The 14,663-nt window shown below is 45.1% G+C and overlaps 1 protein-coding gene across 1 annotated transcript in view; it reads left to right on the top strand.

Annotated features, from left to right (window-relative positions):
- Positions 1-14,663, top strand: part of EPB41L4B (erythrocyte membrane protein band 4.1 like 4B) — a 195,495-nt gene that overhangs the window by 54,262 nt on the left and 126,570 nt on the right. The window contains exon 4 of the mRNA XM_006886987.1: positions 1,879-1,983. Coding sequence (XP_006887049.1) covers positions 1,879-1,983 — 105 coding nt within the window. The remainder of the gene's footprint in view (positions 1-1,878; positions 1,984-14,663) is intronic.

Raw genomic sequence — 14,663 nt, 5'->3', positions numbered from 1 at the left:
TCTCCTTGTCAAAGATCAGTTGACCATAGATAGATGGGTTGATCTCTGGATTCTCAATTCGATTCCATTGATCTATGTGTCTGTCACTGTACCAGTACCATGCTGTCTTTACCACTACGGCAACACCTTATTTTCTTCTAAAGCCTTTATAGTTTGAATTCTTACGCTTAGGTCTTTGAGCCATTTTGAGTTAGTATTTGTATCTCATGCCTTCCGCATTTTGGTTGCCCAGTGCTTCATTTAAAGACAGAATGAATGCTCTTGAGTCTATCTTTATTTGCCAGGTTCTCATAATAGGTAATTAGTTTCCTAATCATCTTATAAAACTGTTTTGTTTTGTTTTCTTGATGATCATGAATATCTAGGATTGAATGTATTTGTGTTTGGAGCCCTTGGGCGTGATAGAGTTTTTATCAGTGAACTGTTCTCACGTCCTGCTTGGGTGAATGTATTAAAGTCTTTGGTTTCCCCTTTGGCTTCTGGAGAGATGAACTCAGCCCTCCTAACATTGACTCAGACTCATAGTGACACCCCACTGGGTGTCATAACATAATGGGAAGAGACTGCCTGACTTGCTTCCTGAGAGCAGCTGGTGGTTTTGAACCACCAAAGGCTGAAGCCCTTAGGTTCGCGGCATAACTCGGAGCAGTCTTCTCCACCAGAGCTCTTCCATCTGAACACTTGCGGAAAGCAGATACCAACAGGTCTGTATTACAGGGTCCGCAGAACACCACGTGGTTCTTGTTGCCTAGGGTCAACAAGACAGCTCGAGGACTTGGCCCTTGTCACTGATTCCTTTCTTGTGTTCATGCTTCATTTAGGTACCAGTCAGATGGAACCCTGAAAGGAGCCTAATTTTGTTATAAGTCCTGGCTATATTACTTGTGACTCCTGTAGGTCCTTAGAGGTCCTGCTTGCTGTTGTTTTTTGGTTTTTTTAAATCATGATGAAAACCAGTTCTCAAGGAGGAACTGATTTTTGGTAGGTTTCCCACATTGACAAAAAGTTTAAGGGAAGCAGCCCACATTTTACTTCTGGAGTGAGACCTAATCCCACTTTTCTCTTGACTGTCAGATGATTGCAAAATTTACTCTCCTCGGGAGCGAGAGTGATGTTGTTTGTGTGGAGTTGTGCTGTTCACCCAAGGGCAGCACTCCTCTGGCAGTTTGAATCCACTGAGCTGTGAGGTCTCTGGCCATGTGATTTACAGCCTCGGAAACCCAGGGGAGGGTCAACTGTGAGTTGGTTCTGACTCTGCAGCACAGAGAACCTGCATATGTAGGTATTCACCAGAAAAGCGTCCTTTTAAGAGGAGAGACTGGAAAGGACTAGTAAGAGCGGTGATCTGGGCTTTTCATGTTACGCTATTATGTGACATTTGAACAGCCTTGGAGGAAGTGCAGCCAAGGTGCTCCTTAGCGGCAAGGATGGGAAACTTGGTCTCACATCTTCGGACATGTTGTCAGGAGGGGTCAGGTCAGTCCTTGGAGAAGGACATCATGGTGAGAAAGGGGGAGGGTCAGAGAAAGAGGAAAACCCTCAACAAGATACATTGACACAGGGACTCAAGCAAGACAGAGGTGGTGAGGATGGTGTCGGATAGGGCAGGGTTCAGGTATCTTGTTCACAGGGTCGTTATGAGTCATAATGGATTTGACAGCGCCTAAACACAAGATGTTTGAATTTCTTTTATCATGAGTTTATATTACATTTATCATAAAAGTAGCTGATTTATTTTTTTAAAATGTGTGTTTGTGTTATGATAGGCTATAATGTATATACTACATAGAAAGTGATTTTGACTTTGTAAAAAAAAAAATCTCGATTTCTGATCTACCCATCTCACCCTAAACTTGTATATTCCTGTTTGTCTTCCAGAAACATGCCAAAGGCCAGGACTTGTTCGATCAGATTGTGTACCACTTGGACCTCGTAGAAACGGATTACTTTGGCCTCCAGTTCCTCGACTCGGCCCAGGTGGCGGTAGGTAGTACTTTGACTCATTTCAGACCCAGATTGACTTTGCCTGCTAATTGCAGAGAGATTGGCTAGAAATTGGCATAGAGAAATAGGAGTGAACAGCAGTACTGTTCTAGTAACTAGATTTGGGATGAAGTCATGGTGCCTCTTTGAAATGCATACATAGTGCTTGGAGGATACTCCCCTGCCAGGTGGCCAGTAGCTGAGTAAGGAAGTGTTTCTGTCACCCATGAGATGCATTAGAAAAAAATTTCAAAGCCTAGCTATGTTATGGGCACATTTTGAAAGGAGATAGAAGAAATTGGAGAAATTATTTTGATGATACCATGTTTGTTTTAATCAGTAGAAGCTATGCCACCATCTTTTTGTGGAGTTATGCTGAGTGCAGGGTGTAGTTGCAATGAATAACAATCTGAAGACATTTATCTCGTGTGTGTATGTGATATGTGCTGGCCACTTCTGAGCACTGTGGCTGACACAGTAAATAGACAAAGCAACTGTATGATCTCAAGGAGCTTCCATTCTGGGGAGGTGAAATGGGCTGAGCAAACCTATATTCATATCATGACAGGTGTGATACATGTGAATGACAGTAATGCTGAGCGTGGGTGTGGTGTATAGACAAGGCATTGAACGATGCTGTTGTTATGTGCCTTCGAATCACCTATGACTCATAACAACCCTATGTACAATAGCTCTGAGCCCTGCCCTGTCCTGAGCCAGTCTCACTGACCCTGACACACCTACCCCTATTACCCCAGACACTATGTCAGTCCATCTCACTGTCACTTCTCCCTTCCAGGTATGATGTCCTTTTCCAAGGACAAGTCTCCTCCTGGCCACATGCCCAGAGTATGTGAGATGGAGTTTCAAAATCCTAGCCTCTAGGGATAAACTTGGTTTCACCCTCTCCAAGACAGACATGTTTGTTCTCCTTGGTGGTCCATAGTATGTTCAATACTCTTCTCCAATACCAAAACTCAAAGACATCAGCTCTGTCATCCTTAATCACTGTCCAGCTCTCTGATGCATAGCAAGTAATTGCAAAAACAAGGCCTGGAGCAGGTGCACCTTAGACTCTAGACTGACATCATTACTCTTAGCACTTTGGAGAGGTCAAGACAGCTGACTTCCCCAGTGCAATTTGTCTTTTGATTTCCTGACTGCTGTTGCTAAGAGTGTTGATTGTGGAGCTGAGCAAGGTGAAATTGTTAGCAACCTCAATCTCTGCTCCATCTACGATGGTGTTGCCATTTGGCCCAGTGGTGAGAATCTTTGTCTTCTTGATGTTGAGCTTCTGCAACGAATGCTTCAGGTCCTCCTCAGTTTTGGCAAGCAAGGTTGTGTCATCAATATATCTCAAGTTGTTGATGATGTTTCCTCCAATCCTGATGCCACATTCCTCATAAAGCCCAACCTCCTAAATAATCTGTTCTTCATATAGTTTAAAAAGGTACAGCTATAGGATGCATTCCTGACACACTCCCTGCCTGATTTTGAGCCATGCAGTATTGCCTTGCTGTGTTCTGACAACTGCTTCCTGGTCCAGGTGTAGGTTTTGCATGAGCATGATCAAGTGTTCTGGAATTCCCATTCTTCTCAAGGGTTAGTCATCATTTGCTGTGATCCACACAGTTAAATGCCTTTTTTTACTTCTGAAGGTTGAGTTCTTCGTAAACAAAGACTAGAGGCCCAGGGCTCTCATAAATGAGGAAGCCTTCCTATGCAGAGGACACATGCTCAGAACTGTCTGGGCGGCACTGTGACACTTGTAAGGTGGAGAAAATCACAGGTAACATTACAGAGTGGATCTGCTGGAGAATGTGAGTGAGATGCCCAAGCCCTTACAGATGGAGTAGAATCCACACTTTAGTGCTCTGAGCTGCTGGACCTCCGGGTGGACATGCCTGCCCAGAATCCTCCAACCAGGAGTCCTGCAGGTGTCCTTCCTTCCACCACTAACTACTTCTGCATTTTCAGGACCCCCAGTGTGCTGATAGCAGGTTCCTTCCTTACCCACTCTTCCTGTTGCTTTGAACCCTGCTGCCCCCAATTGCATTTCCATTTCTCAGCTAGAGGCTGTCACTGCAGCTCCCCTGGGCCCTGGGGAGGGACAGACTGGCTTTCCCCTTACCATTTCCTCATCCAGCTCCTCTTCCTTTGAGGCTGTTCCACTGACCCCACTGCTGTCCTTCCATCCCTCACGGTCCTGGTAGCTCAGGTTTTCTCTTCCTCGGGACAACTTTAGAATGCAAGTTGCTAACTTAATTTTACAGTCACCGTTTGATCTCTGTAAGCTTCATTTGAGACAACCTTACTTGCTGAAACGTTGGGCCCTGTCCCCCCACCACCACTGCAGAGTCCAGAATTCTGTCATTCCAGGTTATAGTGATAAAAACTCTTGATTTTATCTCTCCAGTTCCTCTGCAGGGAGCTCAGGTGGCCTAGTGATAATGAATTACATTGTCAACCCAAATTCATATGGTTCTAATCCACTAGCTGCTCTGCAGGAGAAAGATGAGCAGTTCCTTCCTTTATCGGTTACTCCTGCCTCCCCAGACCCGCTGGAGGGTCAGTGAGGAGTCAGTTCAGACTTGATGGCACCTACCAACAACAACCCCGCCTCCTGCATCTGGTCTCAGTCCTCTGATAACCCATCTGCAGCCTTCTTTTCTCTGCCCCATTCTCTCTCTGTCCCCTCTTACCTTGCCCTCCTGCCATCTCACCTGTACCTTCACTCACCCTTTGACTCCTTGTTCCTATAGCCTCCCTGTCCTCCATCCAGGCCCATCTGCTCCTTTGCTGCTTCCTCCACATTACTAAGCATGTGGGGGAGGAGGGTGTTGAGTGCAGTCATGGAGAGTGCCTTTTGACAATCACAGGGTCAGCAAGTCCAAGCTCTTGACCTGTGTTGCAAGCTTTGTTAGTCTTTCACTGACTCTCAGGTACCCCACTGTGGCCTCTGAATCTGTCCCCCTAATCCAGTCCCTGCAAAAATGCTGTGCAAGCAGCTACTCTCGTTCCCTGTTGGGAAGAACAGTCATTCCACTGAAACAGCTCTAGCTTTTTACCCTGCTCTCTCAAAGTGTCTCTCTAATTCTTTGTCCATCCCTTTTGAGTCTTAAGAGAGGAGGGCAGGCCTGTCTCCCCTGTGTTTATCTCCACACTTGCATTTCCTCGACTTCCTGAGTGCCAGCTTCAGAGTTCTGTCTGTCCTCAGTGTCCTCCAGCAGTCTGCCCTGCACATTTGACAGTTCATCTTCCCACTTCCCTGAAATCTCTTTGTTTTGCTTTCTTCTGTACATTTTGAAGTATGTGATAGCCTTTTGGCTTCAGAATATCTGTGACTCTTGACCAGGAGTCAACCATGGATCTCACTCCTGCCTCTGTCTTGGACTCATTTCATAGGGCTCTAATTTTACCAGCCTTATTTTCCTCATCTGTAAAATGGGATTCTTGAATTTGTTCTCTGGAACTATTTTGGTGCTAATGTTGGTGATTCTGAGCTTGAGGGGTAGAAAAGCATTTACCTGCTCCAAATAAGGGTGGGTCTTTTGAATGGTGGAGGTGTCTACTATTTCTGCCATTAAAGGCAGGTGGTGCTTACCTTGATCCATGTCCTCATCCCCAAGTAACCCCTTTTCAGCCACACAGATTCCCAGAAGACTGAATGGGTGGCTGGCTTACAAAAGCCTTTCCCGTGAGTCTCTGCTGATGGGGCTGGCAAGCTTTCCCGGCAGCCAGTGCCTGGTCACTGTGCAGCAGGAGGGACATTCACAGCAGGATCAGGCGGCCTTCCCAGGCCAGCCCACACACCTGCTGATGCTCAGACTCTGCAGGTGCTAATAAAGCCTTGCTGTATCAGCCCAGTGAACTGGGGGGAGCAGAGTAGGGGGAGCTCTGCTGTCCCACAGACACAGGGCAGGCTCCCCATCTAGCTTTTTATTTCTTTGTCGGTTATAGACACTCTATATAGCATGTACAACTTGCCCTATTAAGTGTAAAATTAAGTGATATTAATTCCCCCCAAGACATGGTGCAGTCAGTTATCACCATTATCTTTATTTTTTTTTTTATCATTATCTTTTTCCAAAAGTTTTTGTCACCTCGGACAGAAGCTACCCTTCGCAATGAACTCTCCCTTTGCCCACCCTTTGGCAATTTCTAATCTACTTATAATATCTCTCCTTTTGTGTCTGGCTTAATTCCTCTTAGCAAACTGTTCAGCTCTGTTGTAACATGCATTCTAATGTCATTCTTTTTATGCCTTAATAATATTCCGTTATACCAATTTGTTGTTGTGATGTGCTACCGAGTTGCCTGCAACTCATAATGACCCTGTATGCAGTAGGTCTGAACCCTGTCCTATCCTGAGCCAATCTCATTGTCTCCAACACACTTAACCCCATTACCTCAGTCACTGAATCAATCCATCTCATCCTGTATCTTTCTCTTTTGTGCTGTCCCCTCCACCCTTCCAAGCATGATGTCATTCTCCAAGGACTGGTCCCTCTTGGCCATGTTCCCAAAGGATATGAGATGGAGCCTCAAAATCCTTGCCTTTAAGGAGTAGCTTAGTTTTAGCCTCTCCAGGACATACTTGTTTGTTCTCTTGGCGGTCCATGGTATGTTCAACACTCTTTTCCAGCACCACAACTCAAAGGCATCGATTCTTCTTCTATCATCCTTAGTCATTGCATTGTTATGATACATAGTAAGTAATTGCAAAGAATCAGACACATCTTAGTCTCCAGACTGATATACCCCATTTTATTTACCCATTCGTCAGTGCATGAACACTGGGTTATTGCCACCTTTTAGATTATATATGTTGCTGCAAGTAATACTGCATCTAGGTATCTGTTCTTTTGGGTATATGTCTAGGAGTGGAACTACTGGGTCATATTGTAATTCTGCAGGTCCCTTGGTGGCACAGATGGTTTCTACTCAACTAAACATCCTTAAGGGAGCTCTGGTGGCATAGTGGGTAAGGAGTTGTGCTGCTAACCCAAAGGCAGGCAGTTCAAATCCACCAGCTGCTCTGAGGGAGAGAGATGGAGAGTCTTCTCCCATGTGGTTTCCAGCCTCTGAGAATCCACTGGAGGTCAGCTAGAAGTTGGTTCAGACTGAGTGGCACACAACAACAACTAACCTGAAGTTGGACGGTTTGAACCTAGCCGTCAAAACTGCAAAAAAACCCAAAACCAAAACACTCAAATCAATAAACAAACCAAAAACCCGGTGTAAAAAGAGCAAGGGCCACATGGGGAGTGCCATATCTGACAAATTACCAGCTTTCCAGGAGGAAACTGTCCCTGCCCACGGCAGCATAAACACAAAACCACTTCCCATGAGGTCAGACATGTCTCCTACCCTCCCACACCTCCTTCTACTCATCTCAACACAAATGTTACTGCTTGGATGGGTCCAGGATCCAATATGATAGCTCACAGGCCACACAGAACTGTATTGTGGAAGTTTAAAGGGTATCATTCAGGTTAATAACAAAAGACAGTCAAGATAGCTCCCAAAATGTGCATGCAGGCGCCTCAGCCTGCTGGCTCTAAGTGTTCCTAAGTTTTCAGCAATGCCAGTATCAGATGCCCTCATAATTGTCCAACAAAGTGCTCAGTCTTGCCAATATTTGTTACCCGCCTCCCCAAAGTCCCATCTCACATCCAGTTCTCCACTTCAGCCATCACTGCTGCCGCCATAGTGAACAGGTTAGGGGACGTTCCCCTTTCTCTGGCTAGGCACAGAATCTCTCTTCATTTGGGAAGAATGTCTTATCTCTGCAGCTAGAGCTTTTGATTTATTGGTGAGACTAGCCAGTCCTCTTGACGGTTGCTGAGACTGGCCGATCAGTGCCCTCGTGGAACGGTAGATACCCAGTCCCTTAGTCCCTTTGTGGAAAGGCCATCATGTGTTACTTGCACAGACCCACTCCTCCACATAGTCTGTTTTCTACACTAGAAAAGCCAAGTTGAGATGAACTCCACACCTGGTCATTGCCTCCTGTGAAGATTACAGCCTGGAAAGCCCTGTGGACCTCAGTTCCACCTGTTAATACACAGGGCCATCACGAGGCTGAGTCGACTCAACAGCAAGGAGTTTTGTTCCTTTACTGTTAGCTTTGTGGTAGTTAACAAAAGGAGCGTTGGTGGTGCCTTCATTAAGCATTGGACAGTTAACTGAAAGATTGGCAATTTGAATCCATTAGCTGTTCTGTGGGAGAAAGTTACTGTTAGCACTCAATGCCATCAAGTCAGTTCTGACTCCTGTGGAACAGATGGAACAAGACGGTGCCTGTTCCTGCACTATCCTCACATCATAAAGATCTCAGCCTTGGGAACTCTACGGGCGAGGTCAGCTGGGTCCGGTAGGGTCACGAGATGAGTTGGAATTGACTTGAAGACCAGGGGTATGTTTACTGTTACTCCAAGTATAGGAGTACCCCGTTAAATTGTTAGCCACAAGGCTGCAGTTTTTCCTGCCAACATTGCATGAGAATCCAGTTCATCCTATCTTCCCCAATGCTTATTTTCCATTGTCTTTTTTTAATGATGATAATTTATTTACAGTGTTTATACGATTTGATTCTACAGTACAGTTTGTTTTTTTGTGTGCTTTTTTAACATAATGGTAAATAGTTCTGATCAGAAAACTTTTTGTTGACATCTTTTCTAAAATCAAGCATCACAGCATCGACTCACCAAAAGCCAAATCCCAGGAGAGCGAGTGTAAGCTGCCACCACCGATGAAGTTGGCCCCCCACACCCCGCACAGGTCTCAAGGCTACTGTGAACACAAGTGTGCACCACATGACATGTCTGAAGAAACAAAGACAGCAGTGTGGCTTCCACGCTCAGCCCCAGATTATACATTAACGGTCTTATTTTTTATAGAAGCCATCCTCATGCGTGTGAAATAGCATTTCTCATCCCCCTTTAACTCTGAGTACCCAAAAGATGTGCAGTGGTTGTGACTAGCACTCTGCTTACTTGTTAGTGACTTTAGTTGTTAAGTTGGGTGCAGCCCAGCCTAGGTTCTGCTACCTGCCATTCTCTTCTCCATTCCCTGTCAGTTGCCCCTCCTAAAATGCCCTTTCTCACCCTGTTGAACTCCTGGTCAACTTGCTTGACCATTTCAGGTGACACCCCTTCAGGAAGCACATTCCTAACTCCTAAAATGTTGCTCCACTGTGGCACTTACCTCGGTGGCAGTTGGCTCATTTGACTTTCAGTTTAATAATCAAAAAGCAAACAAACTAAGACAAATAAGCACAGAACCCTTCTGATAAGATCCAAAGACTTAGGACTTCCTCTTCTTAACTTACTCTTGGTGACAAGGCACAACAGGCTAGGATCTTAACTGGCAACTCCAGGGGAGCCCTTGGAAGCACCTTGTCATAGTTTTCCATTATATGATGGTGAAATCAAAGCCTTTGCTCTTTGGCATATAACTTAGTGAGTGGTACAACTTCAGCTGACCTTTGCGTTTCTAGTCCACCATGCTTTTAAGCCTCACTATAAGATAGAGATTATAGAATGGATTTCACAGAGGAGTTGGGATAAATGAACACCTTGATTATTTAGTGATGCTGCAGAAGAGATATCACAGATGGATGGTTTTCACAGAAATTTATTCTCTTATAGTTTAGGAGACAAGATGTACAGATTCAAGGAGATGTAGAGATTCCAGGGGAATCATAGAGCACATACCCTGTCTGTCTCTGACATGTGCGCGCGCTCTCTCTATCTCTCACGCTCTGTCTCTGACTCTCTTTCTCTCGCTTTCTCTCTCTCTGGAGTAAGATTGTTTCCTTGGTGATCTCCACATGCTGCCCTGACCTTCCCTGGTATCAGGGAACTTTGGTGAACAGGGGCCAAATCCGCAAAGATGCACTTCACTCCTGGCTATTATTTCTTGTGGTACAGAGATCTCATGTCTAAGCTTCCTTCCCTTCCTTCTTACCTGTAGTGAGAGAAAAATTATCACAGGCCACACCGTAGAAAAATGCCTTTTATCAGATTAGAATTGTGATGGATTTAGGGGTGTTACATTAGCTTCTACCTTATATCATCACACACATGTATTTTGAGGGACACAAAGTTCAGACCATATCTCACTAGTGAATAGAGGAGAAAAGATTTTGTGATCCAGGCTGTGAAGTGTGAATCTCTTCTTTCTTGATAGTAGGGAAGGGGTGTTATAAGTCACCACAACCCCCAGAGGTTGAAGATTCAGCCACTCTAAAAAGATTTGATGGAACCTTCAAAGCTGCTTGGTCTGTGAGAGAAGCCTTAGCCATTTAAACAAGAGCCCTTTGAAAAAGGCTAGAGTGTCATAGATTTTCCAAGGGTCTGAGATGACGAAGCTGATGGCAAGTGATTGTATATCATAGGAAATGTGTTTCTCTGAAAGGTAGGGCAGCAGGTAGGGCTCTGGAAGGAAAGGACCCAGTGGCAGTTCACTTACTGACCCCAAATAGAAAATTGAGAGAGACCTCCAATAATACTTGGCACCCTTCCACAGGCTCTGATGTGGGTAGCCTCCTGGTACAGATCTATGAATAATACCCAGCTTATGTCCCCAGCTCCCTGAAAAGAGCCAGGCCTGGTTTCCATAGTGACCTTCCAGACTGGAATCAACAGTCCAAGTCTATTGGCATCCCCTATTTATGGCAGTTGGGACTGGGGCCCTGCTGTTTCCCTTTTTCAGGTTAAAGGAGGAAGGCCACTCGGCATATCACATTTTTTTTTACACAGCTCAAAGGCTAGGTGTGTTTTTGCATACCAACACTTTCTTCTGAGAACCAAGAGCTCTGGCTTGTACTGACCCAGCTCTCCAGATCTTATGATAGCAGCTGCTCACTGAATTCCCACTGTGAGCCAGGCACTGCCTAAAGACTTGATAAAATTTTTATTTAAATTGATGGTAAAGGAATTACATTCATGGCAAATAAATGATAAGCTGATGTTACCTGGCCCATTTTACAGATGAGCAAACTGAGGCTCCAAGACAGGGGAGGAAAGTCTCTAAGGGGCCAAGCTAGAATTTGGAATCTAGGTCAGACTGGTTCCACTGCTATTCTCAAAGTTTTCAAAGGTCCTTTATTTTAGAAGTAAATCGTCAGACTTGCTTCCTAATTCTTCTTGGTCTGGAAGCTCCTGTGAAACATCCTTCCTGGAAGTGACTCTTGGCTGGTGTTTGAAATAGTATGCACAGCGTCCAGTATCACACCACCACCCAGGACACCACAGTACAATAAACCGGCAAATGAATAAATAAGCCAAGAGGCTCGATTACGTGACCGAGAATGTAGTATCAGGGTGGAAGGAAGTCTAATCCACAGCCAAATGACACAGCCTTACTTTTAGAAAACTAAGAATACTTGAAGCACTTATTGATGATGTTGAAAGGCTCCGTGGCCTTCAGTGTGAATTATACCTCAAGAGAAAACACAAGTCTTCACAGCTGGACAAAGAACATCATGATAAATGGAGAAGAGATAGAGATTGCCAGGGATTTCGTTTTACTTGGATCCATAGTCAACATCCATAAGAGAAGAAGTAAAAAAAATCAAATGATGCATTCATTGCATTGGGCAAATCTGTTGCCCTGGACCTCTTGTAAAGAGCAAGGATGCTACTTTAAAGACTAACATGTATCTGACCTATAACATGCTGTTTTCAGTTGCTTCATATGCTTGTGAAATTTGGATAATGAATAAGACCAAAGAATTGATGCCTTTTAACTGCGTTGTTGGTGAAGCATCACGATAACACCATGGCCTGCTAAAAGAACAAGTGAATCTGTTTTGAAAGACGTGCTTTTGGGAAGCAAGTTTGATGAGACTTTATCTCACCTACTTTTGAACATGTTATCAGAAAGGACCAGTCCATGGAGAAGGACGTTATTCTTGGTAAAATGGAAGGTTGGTGAAGATGAGGAGGATTCCCCATGAGATGGATTGGCACAGTGACTGCAATAATATGCTTACGTACGGTAGACATTGTGAGAAAGACACAGGATAGTGCAGGATTTCATTCCGTTCTACTTAGAGTTGTGGTGAGTTGGAGCTCACTTGATGGCATCTAACAACAGCAACAACGGTGTGATACCCATACATTCACGCAGAGGAAGGAGGACATTCAGCTGACAATCCCCCCGGCCTTGACATGGTACTTACTGCCAAGCTCTGTAGTTTCAGAAATGAGCTGGACATGGTCTCTGTGCACTGAGTTCTGTTGGAGCAAGAAGGCTCCTGATGAGTCCTCTAACTGAGGATGTGTTAGACTGTTCTGTGAGCTTACGGGAGGAATTGCCCTATGTGTTGCCTGGTATCATTAGCAAGATTTTAGAGAAAAAAGCTTAATGGAGAAGAGACTGAACCATGAGGAATGAGAGGACAGTGTGGCAGCCCCATCAAGCAGGATCAGATCCTCTTCTGCTTTCTGGTGCAGATGTTTTCAAGGGCAGGTGTGGTGTGACCTCCTTGAATGACATTCTTCAACATTCCCACCCTGAAATGGCAACTTTTGCTGCAGGCAATCCGGAAAAGGTGATTCAGTCTTTCTCCTGTGATTTGTGAGATGCTTCCCTCTGGCCTCTGCAGAGTGTAGTCGATGAAATGATAAGAGGTTCCAGGCTATGTAGTGAGGTTAGTATGTAGATGAGGTGACTGCTGGCAAGATGAATGTGCTGAAGGGAACACCATGGCTTCCCGGGAGTCAGTCTGATGATTGATACTGGTGTCATCACGCTTGCCACTTAAGCAGACACAGTGGAGTGCTCCTAACAAATTCAGATGTGAGTTTAAGAAGAGAGAGCAATTACTCAGCATACCTGGAGGGGAGCTAGGCAAGTATGAAAGCTAATTGTGGAGTGTATGTTAACTATAAGAGGAAATCAACAAAACCCCTTTCTCCCATATATTTGGATGGCTTATTGCAGTGTTTGCAGATACTTCCAGGAGGGTGTGAAAGCTGTGTTGGGAAATAACCCCTTCACACATGAGGAAGCTGAGGCTCAGCAGTGGGAGCTTGCTCATGGACTTGGACCTGGAGCTTCTGCTTCATCTCTTTTAGTCCAAAGAAATGTAAAAGGGAGTGCTGTAGTGTTGTTGTTATGTGCCATCAAGTCACTTGCAACTCATAGGGACCCTATGTATAAGAGCCCTAAACCCTGCTCTATCCTGTGCCAACCTCACTGTGTCTGAAACACCTAACTCCCACTACTCCAGTCACTGAATTGATCCATCTCATCGAGAGTTTTCCTCTCCTGTGCTGTCCCTCCACTCTCCCAAACATGATGTTCCTCTCCAAGGACTGGTCCCTCCTTCCAACATGCCCAAAATATGTCAGATGAAGCTTCAGAATCCTTGCCTCTAAGGAACAGCTTAGCTTCATCCTTTCCAGGACAAACCTGTTTGTTCTCCTATCAGTCCGTGGTATATTCAGTACTATTCTCCAGCATCAAAGCTCAAAGGCATCAATTCTCTCTTTATCATCCCTAGTCACTGTCCAGCTCTCCAATGCATAGTACACAACTGTGAAGACTATAGCCCAGATCAGGTGTACCTTAGTCTCCAGCCTGTTGGCTCTTCAGTAGTCTGGAGAGGCTCCTGACAGCTGACTTTCCCAGTGCAATTCGTCTCTTGATTTCCTGGCTGCTGGTACCAAGAGTGTTGACTGTGAAACCAAGCAAACTAAAATTGTTAACTATCTCAGTCTCTTCACCATCCATACTGATGCTGCCAGTTGGCCCAGTGGTGAGAATCTTTGTTTTCTTGATGTTGAGCTTTAATCCATATTGAAGCTTGCAGTCTTTGACCCTCTGTAGCAAGTGCTTTAGGTCCTCTTCAGTTTCAGTAAGCAGGGTTGTATCATCTGCATAACGCAGGTTGTTGATGACTCTTCCACCAGTCCTGATGCCACATTCCCCCTCATATAGCCCAGTGTTCCGGATGATGTGTTCTGCATACAGATGCCACTGGTCTCTCAGCAGCCCCTTTCTAAATGCTTACAGAAAGGGGCATGATGAGTGTTTTTCCAACCCATGTGCAAGTATCATCTTGCTGATGATGGCTGAAGGGAAAGCTGTTAAGTGGGGCTTTGGAGGCAGTGGTGGTTCAGTGGTAGAATTCTTGCCATTCACGTAGGGAGCCTGGGTTTGTTTCTGGCTGATGTTACCTTACACACAGTCACCCCCTCTCCCTCCAGTCTGCCAGAGGAAGTATGCATGTTGCTTCTCATGCTGAACAGATTTTTAGCAGAGCTTCCAGACTAAGACAGACTAGGAGAAAAGACTGGCCGTCTCCTTCTGAAAATTAGCCAGTGACAGTTCTGTGGATCACAGTTGTCTAGTCTACAGGTGATCACAGGGCTGACATGGGACTAGGAAGTATTTTGTTCTGGGTGTGTGCATGAATTAAAGCAGGCTTGAGGTTAGCTACCAGTAACAACAGCAGTTGATTTAGATGAAACCTCACTCAAGAAGCTTGAGTGAAAGGATCTTACAGGGTGTATAGGAGGAATAGAGGCAAGAGCCCCACCTATCTTGGTGGAGAAAGGCCTTCAGGCTACTTTAAAGACCAAAACCATAGAGCATGGAAAGACCAGTCAGACCTGAGTGTGAATCCTGCCTCTGCTCTTGGTAGCACCTCATTCTCCAACTCCGTG

This window comes from Elephantulus edwardii, unplaced genomic scaffold, assembly GCF_000299155.1.
Source record: "Elephantulus edwardii isolate Elephantulus edwardi_28Jun2011 unplaced genomic scaffold, EleEdw1.0 scaffold00052, whole genome shotgun sequence".
Taxonomy (NCBI): domain Eukaryota; kingdom Metazoa; phylum Chordata; class Mammalia; order Macroscelidea; family Macroscelididae; genus Elephantulus; species Elephantulus edwardii.
The sequence above is the reverse complement of the archived record's forward strand: the minus strand, read 5'-3'. Positions and strand labels throughout refer to the sequence as shown.